The sequence below is a fragment of the Scardinius erythrophthalmus genome (assembly GCF_964197995.2).
Source record: "Scardinius erythrophthalmus genome assembly, chromosome: 19".
In the NCBI taxonomy this organism is placed as follows: domain Eukaryota; kingdom Metazoa; phylum Chordata; class Actinopteri; order Cypriniformes; family Leuciscidae; genus Scardinius; species Scardinius erythrophthalmus.
Window position 1 is genome coordinate 36,559,771 of NC_138239.1, and position 17,967 is coordinate 36,577,737.

The following is a 17,967-nucleotide window of genomic DNA, read 5'->3' on the forward strand; positions in this document are numbered from 1 at the left end:
CTCAAATTGATCATATATATATTAATTTAGCAAAAGGGGCATTCATTCGTTCAAGAGCTAAGTGGTTAGAAAAGGGGGAAAAGAATACTAGTTATTTTTTTTCTCTAGAAAAACGAAATTATAAAAGACAAATGATCTCCTCTCTTAAAATTAATGATGTACTAACTTCAAATCCAAAATTGATTGCAAATTATGTGGAATCATTCTACACTAAGTTATATGAATCAGTTTTTGAAACTGATAAATGTTCCGACTTTTTTGTGTCAGTTAAGCAATCTGTCTCATCTATTTCTATTCAATTTCGAGACCTTTGTGATGAAGAACTAAGGAAACAAGAGTTGTTTACAGCTATTCATTCAATGAAGAAGAAAAAATCGCCAGGCACAGATGGTCTCTCAGTTGAATTTTATCTCTGCTTCTGGGATATTACTGAAAACCCCTTACTCGAAATGTATAAGGAATGTATTGATTCGAATGAGTTATCGACTTCGATGAAACAGGGATTAATAACCCTCCTTCCGAAACCCGATAAAGATCCATTGATCCTGGATAATTGGCGCCCTATAACATTATTAAATGTAGATTATAAACTGTTATCTCTTGTTTATGCAGTTCGTTTGAAAAAAGGTCTAGACGAAATAATTAATGAGTGTCAAACTGGATTTATGGCTGGACGGCACATAAGTTGGAACATTAGACTAATTTTGGACTTATTAGACTACTCAAATTTAGTAGATTCAGAGGCTTTAATTGTTTTCTTAGACTTCCACAAAGCGTTTGATACGATTGAGCATCAGTTTATGTATAGGGCTTTTGAATCCTTTGGTTTTGGGGAAAGATTTATTTCTATAATTAAAATGTTCCATAAAGGTATTAATAGCTTGATTAATTTATATCCTAACACCTCTAAACGATTCCCCATTTGTAGAGGCGTGCGCCAAGGTTGTCCTATAGCCCCTTTCTTGTTCCTCACTGTAGTTGAGTTTCTTTCTATAAAAGTCTTGAATTCTCCAAATATTCAAGGACTTACCATCTTCAATAAACAGCTTAGACTAACTCAGCTTGCGGATGATACTGTTCTTTTTTTGAAAGATAAAGAACAGTTGCCCGCAGTATTGCAGCTAGTAGGTGCATTTTCTGATGCCTCGGGATTAAAGCTAAATGTAAATAAATGTGAAATAATGTGTCTCTATGACTCAAAAGAAAAAAATATATGTAATATCCCAGTAAAAAACAAGGTTAAGTATTTAGGAATAAATGTAACAAAAGATATAGCGGAAAGACAAGAATTAAATTTTTCCCCCAAACTTAAAAAAACTCAAAACATCTTTAATAATTGGCTTCAAAGAGACTTGACTATCATAGGCAGAGTCCTAATAACCAAAGCAGAAGGGGTATCTAGATTTCATTATCCAGCTTTATCTCTTGCTGTTCAAGATTCGATTTGTAAAAAAATCAATGAGTTATTTACAAAATTTGTTTGGAAGAATAAACATCATCATTTAAGAAAGGAGGTTCTTCATGGTCCAAGAAATGAAGGTGGTTTTGAGCTTTTGGATTTTTTCGATTTAAATTATACTTTCAAAGTAAAATGGCTCAGAAACTGTCTTCTTAAATCAGACTCAATATGGTTTTTTATTCCATATAATATTTTTAAAAAGATTGGAGGTTTAAATTTTTTGTTAGTATGTGATTACTCTATTAGCAAACTGCCTGTGACATTATCCAACTTTTACCAACAAGCTCTTAAGGCCTGGAAGTTATGTTATGTACATAACTTTTCCCCACATAAAGCAATCTTGTGGAATAATGCTTATATTACAGTAAACCGGAAATCTCTTTATTTACAGAGTTGGAAAGATAAAGGAATTTACTTCTTATCTGACCTTTTAGATCAGTCAGCTCAGTTTCTTTCTTATGAAAATTTCATGAATAAGTGGGCATTTCCTATTAAATATAAAGAGTATTATTCTGTAATAAAAGCCATTCCTACTGGTCTAATGATGTTAATGAGAAGTCATATGATGTCCCTTAACATTTGTAGAATTGATCCCATTCTTTATTTAAATGGTGTAGACATTACCAGTAAAAAGTGCTCAAATAAATTCATTAGAAATATATTTTATAAAAATAGATTTGTTCAGCCTAGAGGGAAAATTTTCTGGAATATTTGCTTCTCAGAGATTATCTGGAAAAAAGCTTGGTTGCTTCCCTTTCGGTTTTGTATATTTAACAAACTTCGAGAAGTACATTTGAAAATTCTTCATAATATTTATGTTAGTAATTATACTTTATCAAAATTTATGGATATTGATGAAAATTGTACTTTTTGTTTGGATCAGCCAGAAAAAAATTCTACCTCTTTTCTTTGAATGTTATCATTCTAAAAAATGTTGGGATGATCTTTCTAGGCACTTTCAACAGAAGTCTGGTCATAATTGTGAACTTGCATCCAAAGATGTTATCATTTATTTTGATTCGAAAATTGCTTCTGTTAATTTTATGATGAATCTTATGATATTGTTAGGTAAATGTCATATTCATAAGAGTAAATGGAGTAATTCTAAACCATGTTTGAAGGTTTTTTTGAGTGAATTTGAATTGTATATTGAGTCTCTCAAATGTATTGATAACAAAAAATGTAGTGATACAATTATATTTGCTAAAGAATTAAAGTTAATTGAAAATTGATTTAATATATGTTTTTTTTGTAAGTAGTACAAATTATTGGTTTCTATACATAACAGATTGGTTTTATCCCCTTACTTTTTTATTTTTTTTCTTCTGGAATTTTTCTTTGAAAAAACTTGTTTTTAGATTGTTATCTTTTTGGATGTCTTGTTATTGTGTTTTTTGATGTTTGTTATGTCTAATGTCTAATTAAAAAAAAAAAAAAAAAAAAAAAACCCCGATTTATGCGTTTCTATGTCAACACTATCAAAAGACAGGTTTATATTGTGCTGATAAATCTATGAGAGAAAACAAACTCTTTGAAACTCCTGTATGATGTCAGGTGTCGTGCCGAATTTTGACTCCTGCCAAATTATTACCCCCCTATTGGTAGGTTTAGGATTAGTCTTGGGGGTGGGGTTAGGATTAGGGGTGGGGTTAGGATTAGGCAATCAGGTACTGACTTCAACGAGGGGGGTAATAATTTGGCAGGGGGTCGAAATTCGGCACAACACCGGAACTAAATATTCGATTACAAAAATGTAACTATTGTTTTTACAAGGAAGATTGACACAGATTGGTGTTCTGAATGCAAATTAATTAGTCTACTTTAAACCGTAAACATGTATTTAGCATTATATTAAAATGTATGTAAAATAATGTAATTAGCAAAACAAAATGGCCGTGGAGTGGGACACTGCACCAGGTAGAAAATAAGCGATACTGTTGCATAACACTCACCTGTGTGGAAATGTATCTGTGGACAGGTCATGCTGATCATACTGATGTTCCATCAAGAAAATCTAAATGAGGAAACTCAACGCTTAGTGTCGAGATGCTTCCATCTTCATTAAATGCCAGCACAGGATTTTACTTTCACTTTGATGAACAACACCTGGACAGAAAGGGGACGGAGCCTGGCAGGGTGGGGAAGAGCATTTTTTCTGGTCTCTTATGAGGAGCAGTTAAAACATGGAAACAACAAACCTGCGTTTGTACTGCTGGAGTTTGAAAGAGTTAAAGATTCCTCAACTTCGTGCTGTCCTCTGCAGGCCAGATCAAGAATCACAAGCAGGAGTAGTGAACATGCGTATCGTGCAAATAATACATACAAATACAATATTTAAGAACATCCACTAATTTTATAAATATCCCAATCAACAAATAAGAGTTTTAACCTCATCACCAGTAGGCTACATGAAAGGGAAGAATATTTGAATAATTGAATTTTACACAAAAAATATTTACATTCATTTGCAGTAACAGAAACACACACACACACACACACACACACACACACACACACACACACACACACACACGTTGTTTTCATGTTTTATGGGAACTTTCTATAGACAATGATTTTATACTGTAGCCTACTGTATATTCTCTCCTCTTACACTAACACTACCCATAAACATACCCATCACACACAACTATGAATTTTTTACAATTTCAAAAAACATCACTTAGTATGATTTATGAGCTTTTTTCAACATGGGGACCAGAAAATGTCCCCACACGTATGGAAGCTTATGGGTAGCAATATTCAATTTGAAATGTAATATGCAAAATCACAATGCAAAATGTAAAATGGCAATGCATTTCTGTATTTAAATTTTAATTTTCCCATACATTTGTGTAACGTTTGGTGCAAAATTAAAATGAAAATGAAATTATATAATTTACATTTGCTATTTCATACACTAGTTTTAATATGTAAATTGAATACAAATTTTAACGCTTTATAAGTTGCAAAATTAAAATGTATTACAGAAATGATTAGATATGTTTAACATGTTCAAGCAAAAACTGTAGCAAAATTGTAATTTAAATGTATTTTTTTCTTAATTGCATTTACACTCACATTTAAGACACTTGCGATTGCATTTCCATTAAGTGTCCCGCAATGAATGTAGCAAAATTCAATGTGCAATTTGAAAATGCATTCTGAGCCGATCACGTGCCCGTCCTACCCTGTCAATCACTGTGTGAAGGCGGGGCTCGGCAACAGGTAAACATACGCTATGGTGCGTATTTTGTAGCCTGGTTCTTCCAGACTCTCGTACATTTCATTTGTACAGAGAGTCTGGCCTCTCTCCATTGACAAGCGTAAACTTCCTTGTAGGCGGGTACTCTGTTGAAGTTTAAAACTATTGGATCTGCCCAGAGTCACTCTGGATTAATTCACCACTAACGGAGCGAGCTGGAAAATCAAACTTTTCCCGAACCCCGTGGGGAGGAGGGCCACAACATCATGGCCACAAAGAAAACTCAGTAAAGATTGTTCTTGCTCTGGCTTTAACTTCTGGATATTCGGCAGTATTGCCACAACGGACCGAATAGCTTCGCTCGCATCTTTCTCCGCTGCCATTACTGAACTACAACTCAAACTAACACACGACATCAACGTCATCGTTCTCAGCCATGCCCTCTGTTCGCTGATTGGACCGCTAAAAAAAGTATCGGAGAAAACCAAAGAATACACCACAATCCCAGACGTAGTACTGAAGAGAAATAAAATTGAGCGGAAGTACGCAGGAGGGCGGAGCCAGGCTACGTATTTTGAGGTGTTGGAAGGAAACACGGCAGCGGCAGAGCTGATACGAGCGTTTCATTCATTAGCAGATGAAATGGAGCATGAACAGAGAAATGGTAGTGTTTCCGAAGATTATCACGCGTCTGCAGGTGATAGAACCAGTACGATGTTGGACCGTCTGGGTTTGGGAGAATGTTCTGTCCTATCAATCAGGCGTCAGCATTATGCTGAGCTGCTGTTGTCTGATGCTGGACTGTGTTGATTGTTTCGTTTTGTATAAACTATTCTCATTGTCTGATACATGCTTATCTTTATTCTTATTACTATTAACTTTAATACCCAATAATGAGATCCTAGTTTTTCCTTACAAATGCATAGGCCAATAGGCCTATTTCACAAAATGGCGACCGAGACCGGAAATAGGGTAGCGATACTTCCGGTCGCGCCGCCGCCCGCTACGATTGCCATTCATTCTCAAAATGGACTGTGAACAGCTTGTTTTTCAAATTATTCTTGACGTTTGCTTACATAAAAAAAAAAAAAGTTCCATTAATTTAAATGGCATGGCACATGATGACAAAGCTCACACTTACTATAGCTCAACAAAATAAATAAATTGAAATCATGTATACTTTGCCATTCTGTGATCTGCTCTTTCTTTCTTTCCTTTCATTATTCTGTTTATATATATATATATTCTTTGCTAAATGTAGTTGTATGTTTTATAGTTTCATATATTAAAAACCCATTATACGCTTAACTGTCTCTGTCTGCTGCTCACCGAACAACGCCTCTTAAATCTGTGATCTTAAGCTACAAGCTTTATATTGTTGATTAGCCTACAGGTTAGTAATCTTATAGAACAAGAATGTTATTCTTCATGACCAGAAGAATAGCCTTTCTTGAGAGTTTATAAGAAGAATAATACTCCTTGAGAGTTGATAAGAAGATCGTATGGTCGGTTCGGTGGATGAACGGATTATTCGATGTGAAATGAATTTTGTAGGTTATTCTGAAATTTGATCTATAGCCTATCTGTATATTTATAATTGATTATAATTCGTTGTGGTTAATTATCTATAGAGATACAAACATACGGGCTATGTAGGCTATTCCCTTTTTGGGGCGATTTAAAATGTGTAGGTAATAATTGATCATAACCAGTAAGATTATATATTCCCCTCATTTGAGCTGATTCCCTACACCTGCAACCAAAAAGACTAACACGCAGCTTTTCCAAGGCTGAATTTGACCAGACTCTAACTATAAACAGGAGATTTTTCTCAAAACATCAAGATAATACGTTCTTTCTCTCAAGGATAGGACACTTTAGTATACCGTAATTGGAAAGTAAGGCTTTAACTGAGAAATGGTCCCTTAAACTATAGACTTCATTGACCCCTGTGACTTATAGTTGTCAGAGTACCCTAGAAAAACAGATGTATGTTTTGACACATGTTGAAGACCTTTCTTAACAAAACAGGTTTCCATATTTCATTTCTGGAAGCCGGGCTAAATAAGAACTGTTACTGCATTCATATCAAATACAGACATTAGAGAATAAATGAAAAGAACATTTCAATGATCACACTGGTAGCTTCAATAACAAAGTACCACACAAGCCTAGAGAAGTCATTCAACTCATGTGATATTTAGAAAGAAAAATATTGATGAATACCTTGATAAGTCACTTATTACATTTACATTGAAGCAGTGGATTCCAATATCCACACCCAAAATAAACATCATGTTTGCTGTCATGCTTTCTGAGTACTTGTCAATAATCTGATGGATTCAGTCCCATGGACAGTGATATTTCTGCAAGACTGTAAACAATCAATGCACATGAATTGTGTTATTGTGAGAGTTTAATGTTAAATGAAGATGCCATACAATAGAAAAACAAAAGAGTTTAGCCATTATTTTTATTCAACACCTGGAGAACACTGTAACGTCTTATCACACTTAAAAGCAGAAAAACAGTGGTGAATAAAACAGCAAGACAAGGGCTGTAGTGTGTTCTGTAGGGTCCAGACAAGATGATCCAAATTGCTTTAGCAGTCGGCCCATGCTTTCAAAACCTTTTGAAATAAATTATGTCACTACTAAAACCAACACAGTTCTTGTTCATTTTGAATTCAAATAAATACATATAAATGTCACGAGTGCAGCAGTCATCTACATCACTCATTAAAAAAAAAAAAAAAAAAAAAAAAAACAATAACTGATCAAATAAGGCTTTGGCAGGACAAACATGTTTTTGCAGCCACCAAAAAATAAATAAGTAAATAAAAATATTCAATGCAGGAAAAACCCAATACGAATCAATACTTACAGCAGTGCCTTCAGTTTACACTGTGGATTATCTTTTAAAGCAGAGAGACTTTTCACACTTGCACGTCGTAGATCATTCCCAGACAGATCCAGTTCTCTGAGGTGTGAGTTTGATCTCAGAGCTGAAGCCAGAACAGCACAACCTACATCTATGATCTTACAATATCTCAACCTGTAGAACAACGACACACACTTTAATCTCTCAGTTCAGCAGGAACTACACAACCACAGAGAGACTGAGATATTAAATCAGGGTTCACCAATCTCGGTCCTGGAGGGCCGCTGTCCTGCAGAGTTTAGCTCCAACCCCAATTAAACACACCTGAACCAGCTAATCAAGGTCTCACTAGGCATACTAGAAACTTTCAAACAGGTGTGTTGGAGCTGGTTGGAGCTAAACTCTGCAGGACAGCGGCCCTCCAGGACCGAGATTGGTGAACCCTGTATTAAATACTAAATCTGTGTTGGTGCAAGTCCACTGAAGGCAAGTTTGAAGAACCCAAGTGCAGTATATATTTAAATCGAAAACCAGATCAAACATAGGCAAGGCACGGCACAGAACGAAACGAAACTCAAAACAGAAACATGAACATGGCTGTGAAGCTTACCAATAGGAATTACAAGAAACAATACTTGACAAAGTAACAATGCAAACATGAGGGCTTAAATACACACAAGACTAATGACTAGACAAGGGACACCTGTAAACAGACAATAAACCAATCAGAACATGACACATAAGACAAGGGAACACATGTCAAGATCATATGACTAGAACAGGGGATCACATGCCAGACATGAAACAAAACCAAAACAAGACGTGACAGTGGGCTTCACTTTTGTTTGTTTTTTTGTGTTAAAGTCCAACTGAAATCAAAATTGACCCTATTTACTTTGTTAGCGCATATTACTAGTCTTGTGGTGAAAAATTAATCTGTGCAAGTTAATACACAGAAAAAAATTGTTTGCCGTCGTAATCTTTAATCAAAGTCTGAAAAGTTACTTCCGGTCTGGAATGGCATTCCTTCTCTGATGATGTAGGTTTGACGGCTTGGGTTGGGAAACGCTGAACCACTCCCCTCAAACCGTTAGTCTGCTATGAGTGAGAGATGGAGAGGAGGAGCGCTAGAGTAAAACCCTGCCCTCTGTTCAATATTCCTTTTCACTGGGAAATAAGTCACAACGCTGGAGAAAAGTCGTTTGCAACTTCCGGTTCACGCGGACTTTAAAGGCACACTATGCAGAAATTGTGTTTTTGTCAAACAGCGACCCCTAGAGTCGCTATGGAATACTTGCACTGTCGTAAATACCCACCCCCCCACCCTGTACACCGGTACCTGTTCGGTAGGATAGAAGCGTCAGGCATGGAACAGGCACAGATAGACTGCGAAGATACTGACCAGGTAATGTTTCACGATTTCATACAAATATTAGGCTACTGCATAGTCTACTGAACTACTGATGATGGTAATAGGATAATAATAAGTTTATGTCAAGTGTTAGACTACTTTATAATAATAAAGTAGCCTACCGCATTTGCTGGCTTATAACGTTTTTACATGATTTCAGCTAAATCGCAAGTAAATAGCCTATAGTCTAGGCCTACTGTATAATTTCATTTGTGTTTTTTGATTGTAATGGAAACATTACAAAATGCCAGATGACATCAATAAAGTTAAATGTACGTCGTATTATTTCATAACATTGGCCGTTATGATGTCATTAGACATGATTATTGCAATTTATCATAATAGTTTGTAAATTGTGCTTGTTTACACTATTTACAACCTCTAGGCTTATGTTGCCGTAAAGCAAGTTGTGTTCTCTCGAGATGTGTCGGGGGCGCCCCTCTCAAACTTGCATTGCTGGTTTCCCCCCCCCAAGCTTTACTACCAGGATGATTCGCCCTACTATGAGTTTGTTTACCACCGAAATGACTTTGAAGCTGTTATATTAACCCTCTGTTGCTAGATATATGGTGAATATTATAATATTTAGACCCGTGTTTACTGTTACTGTGTTTGTGGATATCTGCTCAAATGTAGATATGTATATGGTAACCATAATGTTTTATATTTGAGCACGATCGCGTTTGAATGTATCATATTTGGATTGCGATCGCGTTTGAAAAGCACCAAACGGCTTAATGTTTTTACTATTATCTCATTTCATATCATCATAACGAATGGAAACATTTGAAGTAACATGATAATCAATATATTTTTCTCTAGCTTAGTTGTTACTGAAATATTTTGGAAGATTTATAGGCTGATATGGTTATTGTTATTATTATTTTATGCAGCACTGTGCATAGCCTATGCCTACAAGGCACAACAGACCTGGTGTTCATTAGCCTATATTATTGTTGGAAACATTTATGTGTGTGTGTATGTGTGTATTCTGTGAATTTTAAAAAGCAATTTTAACCCGAAAAATCTAAAATGTATTCCCAAAATCGTGCAGGCCTATAGTTTCTCCTGATATCAGTATGTTCACTTTTTTTTTTTTTTTTTTTTCAGGGCCCAGATGCCACTCCTGCTGACTTCAACATTCACATGAGTCTATGAACATGGTAAAGTGAAAATCAAACACCTTGGAAATTAAAGGTATGTACAATGTTTTAAGGAATGGCACAAAGGTCTCTGTCTTTGGATAATTGTTTTCAATGAGTGCTTTTTTGTCATTTGTTTTGTATCTTTGGATTATGTTGTGTTGTAAATAAATCCAAAAAATCAAAAAAATCAAAAAGCCATTCTTTTTTAAATCTCCTCATTCTTTGTGCAAGGTTGCTCAGAATGATAGGGCCTGATAGCTCCTAATAGGGCCGTTAGGGGAGTGTCTTTGTCTTTCTCAGGTGTGAAAAGCTATTAATGAGCTCCCGCATAAAGCTTTTTCACACAAAACACGTCGTAAAATTTTTAAATCAATATATTGTCTTATCTGAATGAGCAGTCAGGATGATTTTCACATCGTTTTAGAGCAAATATTCTAGGCTACGTCATACAATTTTCAAAAGTCTTGTGAAGAAATAATCAGTATGGGTTTCATGACCTTATTTCAGTGAGAATTTTTTTTTGTATTTTCACAAACCACGCATAAATGTCATTATCTCAAAACTACAAACTTTTACACACATGCTGCTGATGTATTATTGTAGCAGAGTTTGTGCTGAATACAGTGTAATTAGACTTTAGCCATGAAAATGTCTCAAGTAACAGAAATAAGCACAAATGTCAGAGCATGTCAGAACACCTCCAAGGCCCAGAAAACACCTCAGACCCCAGAGGGTTAAGGTACAATTCTTGCATAGTGTGCCTTTAATGTAAATCATGATTTGAACAATCCCTTAAAATAATTTGATACTTGTCTCAGTTAAGATTAATATATGATCTTACGTCAGTTTCTCCAGTTTACAGTGAGAATCCTTCAGTCCATCAGAGAGCAATATCAGACCTCCACATCTTATTTTATTCCATGACAAATCCAGTTCTCTGAGGTGTGAGTTTGATCTCAGAGCTGAAGCCAGAGCAGCACAACCTTCAGCTGTGATATTACAATCATACAACCTGAACAACGACACAATGATTACTCTGTCAGTTCAACGTACACAATGTGCAAAGTATAAAATGCATATAAATATCATTTGTCACTCTATATCTGCCAATAAATAGACTGCCAGTCTTAGTAAGATGATATTTAAATTAGGGCTGTCAAATGATTAATCGCGATTAATCGCATCCAAAATAAAAGTTTGTTTTTACATAATATATGTGTGTGTACGGTGTATAATTATTTTCTATATATAAATACACACACATGCATGTATATATTTAAGAAATATTTGCATGTATATACTGTGTATATATATTTATATTATATATAATTTCTATTATATATAAATATTTTATATATAAATAACACATTTTCTTAAATATATATATGCATGTGTGTGTATTTATATATAGAAAATAATTATACACCGTACACACACATATATTATGTAAACACAAACTTTTATTTTGGATGCGATTAATCGCGATTAATCGTTTGACAGCCCTAATTTAAATGCTAAGTTTTATGATCAAAGCTCTGTAATTTTAAAATATATAATGTAATGCAATACAATGATGATTGAGAGATGAACAAATAAACGTTCCTCAGTTTTTTTTGATGGATCATATTTGATACATTTGAACCTGATTAACTTGAAATATTACAAACAATATAAAGGTTATTCTTATGTTTACTTACAGCAAAAAGTCACATGTGAACCAATAGCTGAAGGGACATGTTTTAAAACTATACTAAAATAACTTTTACTTGCTAAAAAACTATAAAACTATAAACTATCAACCAGACAACAGAAGGCAAGTAGATTGTGTAAATCAGGTTTTTGATCATGTGATAATTTAGATCAAATAAGATAAAGTAGTAATTAAAGGGTTAAGAAGGACTTGCTATTTATGTTCGGGGTAACGGGGATCAGCCAGTCAGCGCTTTTGTTTTGGGGTCACAGAGAGGACACCTGTTTGCGCTGACTGATAAGTTTTTTTGAGTTTTTTTTTTTGAGTTCTTTGTTCTAAGCGTGCTCATTTGCAATGGCAGCTGGATTGGTTTCTGATGACGAAACTAAGAAAGATTCTTGTAATACTAATATGTTGCGCGGCTATCGGCATATCATGTACACAATCATTTCGATCATCAAAGTACCAATTTATAGAGACCAAACATGGTATGGGTGAGGCTACATTGACCGTTGATTCTATATTAAAATACATAGCATCATAGAAATAATAGTATCAAAAGTTAATAGTATTAAAAGACACAACACAAGACAGTAAATCATTCACAAAAAATTCCAGGTTTAATATCATGTTAATCAGTTCATCGATAAATGAATGCAGGAGAGTCTGTTCTAATATCTGTAGGTCTTGTGGCAGAGGCCCTTTTCACATTGCTAAGAGTCATAAAACCAACTTATCTGATCGTAGTCATGGTGACTAAGACCTTCTTGCCCTGTTTGGGGGGATGGGGCCACAGATCCCAGAGTGAGTTCTAAATATCATTTGTTAAACTATAACAAATACTTGTGTCTGACTTGTCTCAGTCGTTACAGTACACTCACAAAGTCAGATAATCATCTGCTGGCTGTCAATAAATTGCATTCTTGTTCGATTGCATTCTTACCGATGCACCACAGTGGTCACTTATTCTCAACTAGCTACAGTTACAGTCCTAGCTATCAAGTCACCATTACAAAATTGGTCCTTCGAGTCGGATATTGTGTGTGACTGCTGTGCGTGAGGATGTTCCCATATGGGAGAGGGGAGGCAACGCCACTTCTTGATACCTGCCCGAGACGTCAGATACAGCCGCCAACCTGGCTTGTTGAATATGAAGTCTCCCTGCCTGTTGTGGAGAGACCCCCCCAGGCTGCAGCACTCTCCCCACAGCCCCACCATCAGATGTAGGAGCCCTACTACAGTAGTGAAAGGATCGTCCAGATGTTAACGAGCACCTTCCAGCTCTTTGATCAGTGGAACCAGACTGGTGCTCGCTCTAAGTATTCCAGAGAGTCAGTGTTCTCGGGACCCCATTATCAGAGCACCCCAGACCCACTGTCTCACAGAGTAAACCCAGGGGCTTCACCTGAAATATTAGATGAGTTGCAAAAGATTAGGGAGGATAACCAGAGGCTTCAACTCATCATAATGGAGATGCAAACACAGCTTAATTCTAGAAGAGGCCCAGATCCATCACACAACACTGCCCTCTAAGCTGGTTGCATCTGGTCGGATGGGGAGGTCACACCAGCCGACGGAGCTGCAAGTCCGTCCACATATATCACCCCATTTAATTCCTTCTGAGCCAGGCGCAGCTGATGAACAGAGACACGAGGACTTTCACTCCCGCCGAGCAACAGAGTACATATATCGGGGTCCTCAACCCACCATCCCAGACTTTAGTAGAGGGGACCTCTCTGGAAAATCTCCTCCCCAAGGATGTTACGTAGAGGTTTAAATATCAGATTCTAGTTGACCATCTCAAATTTGAAGAAGCACTCCTCATTGCAGACTCACCAACTCTACTCAACCCTACACCAACACCATGGCCTCCTTAACAGAGCACTATGGGCAACCTTACCAGCTAGCATTAACCCTCTGGGGTCGACAAACGCGCCCGCGCGTTTTGCTGGATTTTCTTCACATTGTAGCACAATAAACTTAATTTACTCCGTCATTTATGGTCATACAGAAAAAAGAAATATGAAAAAAGAATCTGTGATATTTCTACTTTTGTATGTGTCCACTTACAATCAAATCAAAACATTGTGCTTTTGTAAAATAAAGAAAATAAACAGGGTGTGTTTTCTGCCTCTCCGCCTCGCTGAACTTTTTTTTCTTGAGCAGGTCTATAAACTGAAACAAAACTCAGCGAATACTTGTCACACATTTATAAGCCATATATCTTTATAATCATTTAAGTGTGCACTTTTAAATGATCGGATTCAAACTGAAAACAAATATTCTCTGTTTAAGTAATTTGTATAAAACCAACAAGATGTCCAGCTTCTCAAACGCTTGCTCATTACAGTTAATTTGGCCACGCCCACTCGCGCAAAAGACATTCACATGCAAATCTCCACATGGAACGTGAACGCGCTCGTTATCTCAGAAACAAAACACCAAAACACTTCACAAGTCTCTGCTTTTCGTCGAGTTTGAAAGACGCGCCGTGAGCTTACATTGGAATTACCTCAGAAGAAGAAGAACGCGATTTGATGACAAGATGTAAGGTAAGAAATTCTTACATATTAGTTTGTTATTGTTGCATAAATTTCACATTGCAGTTGAACCGTTACTGTGTTTGTGGATATCTGCTCAAACGTAGATATGTATAATATGGTAACCATAATGTATCATATTTTGGAGCGAGCTCTGCTTTTGAATGTATCATATTTTGGAGCGAGCTCTGCTTTTAAATGTATCATATTTTGGAGCGCGCCGTGCGTTTGAATGTATCATATTTTGGAGCGCGCCGTGTGTTTGAATGTATCATATTTTGGAGCAAGCTCTGCGTTTGAATGTATCATATTTTGGAGCGAGCTCTGCTTTTGAATGTATCATATTTTGGAGCGCGCCGTGCGTTTGAATGTATCATATATTGGAGCGAGCTCTGCTTTTAAATGTATCATATTTTGGAGCGCGCCGTGCGTTTGAATGTATCATATTTTGGAGCGAGCTCTGCTTTTGAATGTATCATATTTTGGAGCGCGCCGTGCGTTTGAAAAGCAAAACGCACCAAACAACAGGCTTCATTGTAATCAATATATTTTTCTCTAGCGTAGTTGTTACTGAAATCTTTTGGAAGACTAATTTATTGTTATTATTATTTTATGCAACACTGCACGTAGCCTATGCCTAAAAGGCACAACAAACCTGGTGTTCATTATTGTTGGAAACATTTGTGTGTGTGTGTGTGTGTGTGTGTGTGTGTATTCTGTGAATTTTAAAAATAAATTTTAACCAGAAACATCTAAAATCTATTCCCAAAATTGTGCATCCCAATATTTTCTCTTGATATCAGTATGTTCACAGTTTTATATATATATATATATATATATATATATATATATATATATATATATATATATATATATATATATATACAGGGCCCAGATGCAACTGAATCCTGCTGACTTCAACATTCACATGAGTCTCTCTCTGTACATGACCATGGTAAAGTGAAAATCAAACACCTTGGAAATTAAAGGTATGTACAATGTTTTTAGAAATGGCACAAAGGTCTCTGTCTTTGGCTCATTGTTTTCAATAGTGTGCTTTTTGTCATTTGTTGTGTATCTTTGGATTATGATGTGCTGTAAATAAATACAAACAATCAAAAAGCCATTATTTTTTTAATCTCCTCATTCTTTGTGCAAGGTTGCTCAGAATGATAGGGCCTGATAGCTCCTAATAGCGCCATTATGGGAGGGCCTTTGTCTTTCTCAGGTGTGAAAAACATACATATTAATGATGTGTTTACGCCTCCCGCATAAAGCTTTCTTACACAAAACACGTCTTACAGTTTTTAAATCAATATATTGTCTTCTCTGAATGAGCAGTCAGGGTGATTTTCACATAGTTTTGGAGCAAATATTCTAGGCTACGTGATACAATTTTCAAAAGTCTTTTGAAGAAATAATCAGTATGGGTTTCATGAGCTTATTTAAGTGACAATTGTGTTTTGTATTTTCACAAACCACGCATAAACGTCATTATCTCAAAACTACAAACTTTTACACACATGCTGCTGATATATTATTGTAGCAGAGTTTGTGCTGAATACAGTGTAATTGGACTTTAGCCATGAAAATGTCACAAGTAACAGAAATGAGCACAAATGTCAGAGCATGTCAGAACACCTCCAGGCCCAGAAAACACCTCAGACCCCAGAGGGTTAAGGCGCATTGCAGACCTGATGGAGGCGCCTAACATCCGTAGCCAGGACATCACTGCCTTTAAAGGATTTTCCCTCAGAGTGAGAGCCCATGCTCGACCAGCTTGGAGAGAAAGGCCATATTGAGCTTCAGTGTGGGTCTCATGTCACTAGGCTTATGTCCAAGCTCCCACAAGACATGCGGTCTGGGTTTATGAGACACCTACATATCCTCTGCATCCGTGTCCCTACGCTGTTAGACTTTGCCAGCTGGCTGGAGTTTGAGCTGCAGATTCAGGAGTATGGATATGAGTCTCGACCCAGAGAGAACACAGACGGTAAAAGGGAGAAACAGAAGGACTCAAAGTCTGGCAGGCTAGCCACAGTCCTCCATGGAGCTGAACAGTCTTCAAGTGGCCCGACTGTCCCAGTATTCTCATCCACCAGTGCCAATCCACCAGGCAAAGTCGCCCTGCCCTGCCCATACTGTACCAATGCCCTGCATTACCTGAACCAGTGCACTAAATTCAGCCAGCTAACAACTGAGCAGCGGAGAGATTGGGTCAAGAGAAACAGGCGGTGCTGGTGCTGTTGTCGCTGTCACCAGGCCGCACAGTGCAAACTAAAGGCCCAGTGCAAGAATTGTGATGGCAGACATCTGGAAGCTCTCCACAACCTTAACATTAGACCAGCCATAGTGACACCAGCCACTGAGAATATATCCTGCTTAGTGAGTACTGCAATGAAGTTCTCTACCTGGATAGGCTGTCCGGCTGCAGTCAGGTGCTCCTGAAGGTGACAAAGGTTGTGCTACATAATGGAGAGCAGGCCATGGAGACCTACGCAATACTGGATGACGGGTCAGAGCGGACTATGCTACTTCCAGCCGCTGCTAAGGAGCTTAAACTTAAAGGGGAGCTAGAGAACCTTGCTTTAACCCCCTGAGGTCGGCTATCGCGCCGGCTCGTTTTTTTCCGTATGAGTGCAATAGAGTGAATTTACACCTTTGCCATTAACATGTTTATAAGCAACTGAAAAAAGCACAAATGTCAGGGCATGTAAGAACATCTCAAGGACCCCAAAAACCCCTCAGACCCCAGAGGGTTAACCCCCTGAGGTCGGCTATCGCGCCGGCGCGATAGGCTCGTTTTTTTCCGTATGAGTGCAAAAAAATAATAAAATAAAAATATTAATTTTTATCTTATATGCTTGTGTTGTACATCAATCTATCCTGTTAAGTGTGTATTATTTTTGTGTACACTCACAATAAAAACAAAGTGTTGTGCTTTTCGCCAAATAAAGAAAAATAAACGTGATGCGAGTTCTGCCTTCTATCTTTCAGTGTAGTCCATTCTGAAACGCGTCCGAAAATGAACAATAACTCAGCGAATACTCAGTCAAACAGGCAAACAGACATACAGGCATGAAGCTTGAATTCTCTTCTCTTAAATGAAGTAATTTATATAAAAAACAAATATTCTCATCTTGTGAAATCTGTATTAAAAGAGAGCGATTCTAGTCGACCTCATTACAACTGATTCAAATGTAATGTGACTCCGCCTACGGAGAGCGCGCGCTATTCAAACGCAAATGAATGAGGCAATCCGCGCAATCCTGTGAACGCCCCCATATCAGCTCGAGAAACACAAGTTTATTCAGATCATTACTTGTTTACACCGTCTCGCAGCGCTGTGAGGAATAACAATAATGAAAAAAGTACCTCAGAAGTGCGGGTATATCGAGGAGCGAGCTGAGGAATACTGTAAGTTTTTTTTTCTTCTCACGTGAATCGGGTTTCTGTTTTTGATGAATGAACGGCAGAGATGGGCGCTGTTTACCACAGCTCGCAAAAAGACAGTTTAAATTTAAATTGCGTTCCTGTGTGAATGAATGATGATGTTTTAGCAAACTGTATTGCCGTACTGAGTTGAGTAAAAATCGACAGAAATATGTTGAAATAAAATGTAGGCTATTTGTATAAGCAA

At 36.9% G+C, this 17,967-nt stretch overlaps 1 protein-coding gene across 1 annotated transcript in view; it reads right to left on the reverse strand.

The window, feature by feature from the left end:
• Positions 1–7,061: 7,061 nt before the first annotated feature.
• Positions 7,062–17,967, reverse strand: part of LOC308707724 (NACHT, LRR and PYD domains-containing protein 3-like) — a 40,012-nt gene continuing 29,106 nt past the window's right edge. Inside the window, exons 9-11 of the mRNA XM_081394337.1 lie at positions 10,939–11,109; positions 7,545–7,715; positions 7,062–7,290 (exon numbers count right to left, since the gene is read on the reverse strand). Of these exons, the coding sequence (XP_081250463.1) occupies positions 7,284–7,290; positions 7,545–7,715; positions 10,939–11,109 (349 nt within the window). The 3' untranslated portion in view covers positions 7,062–7,283. The remainder of the gene's footprint in view (positions 7,291–7,544; positions 7,716–10,938; positions 11,110–17,967) is intronic.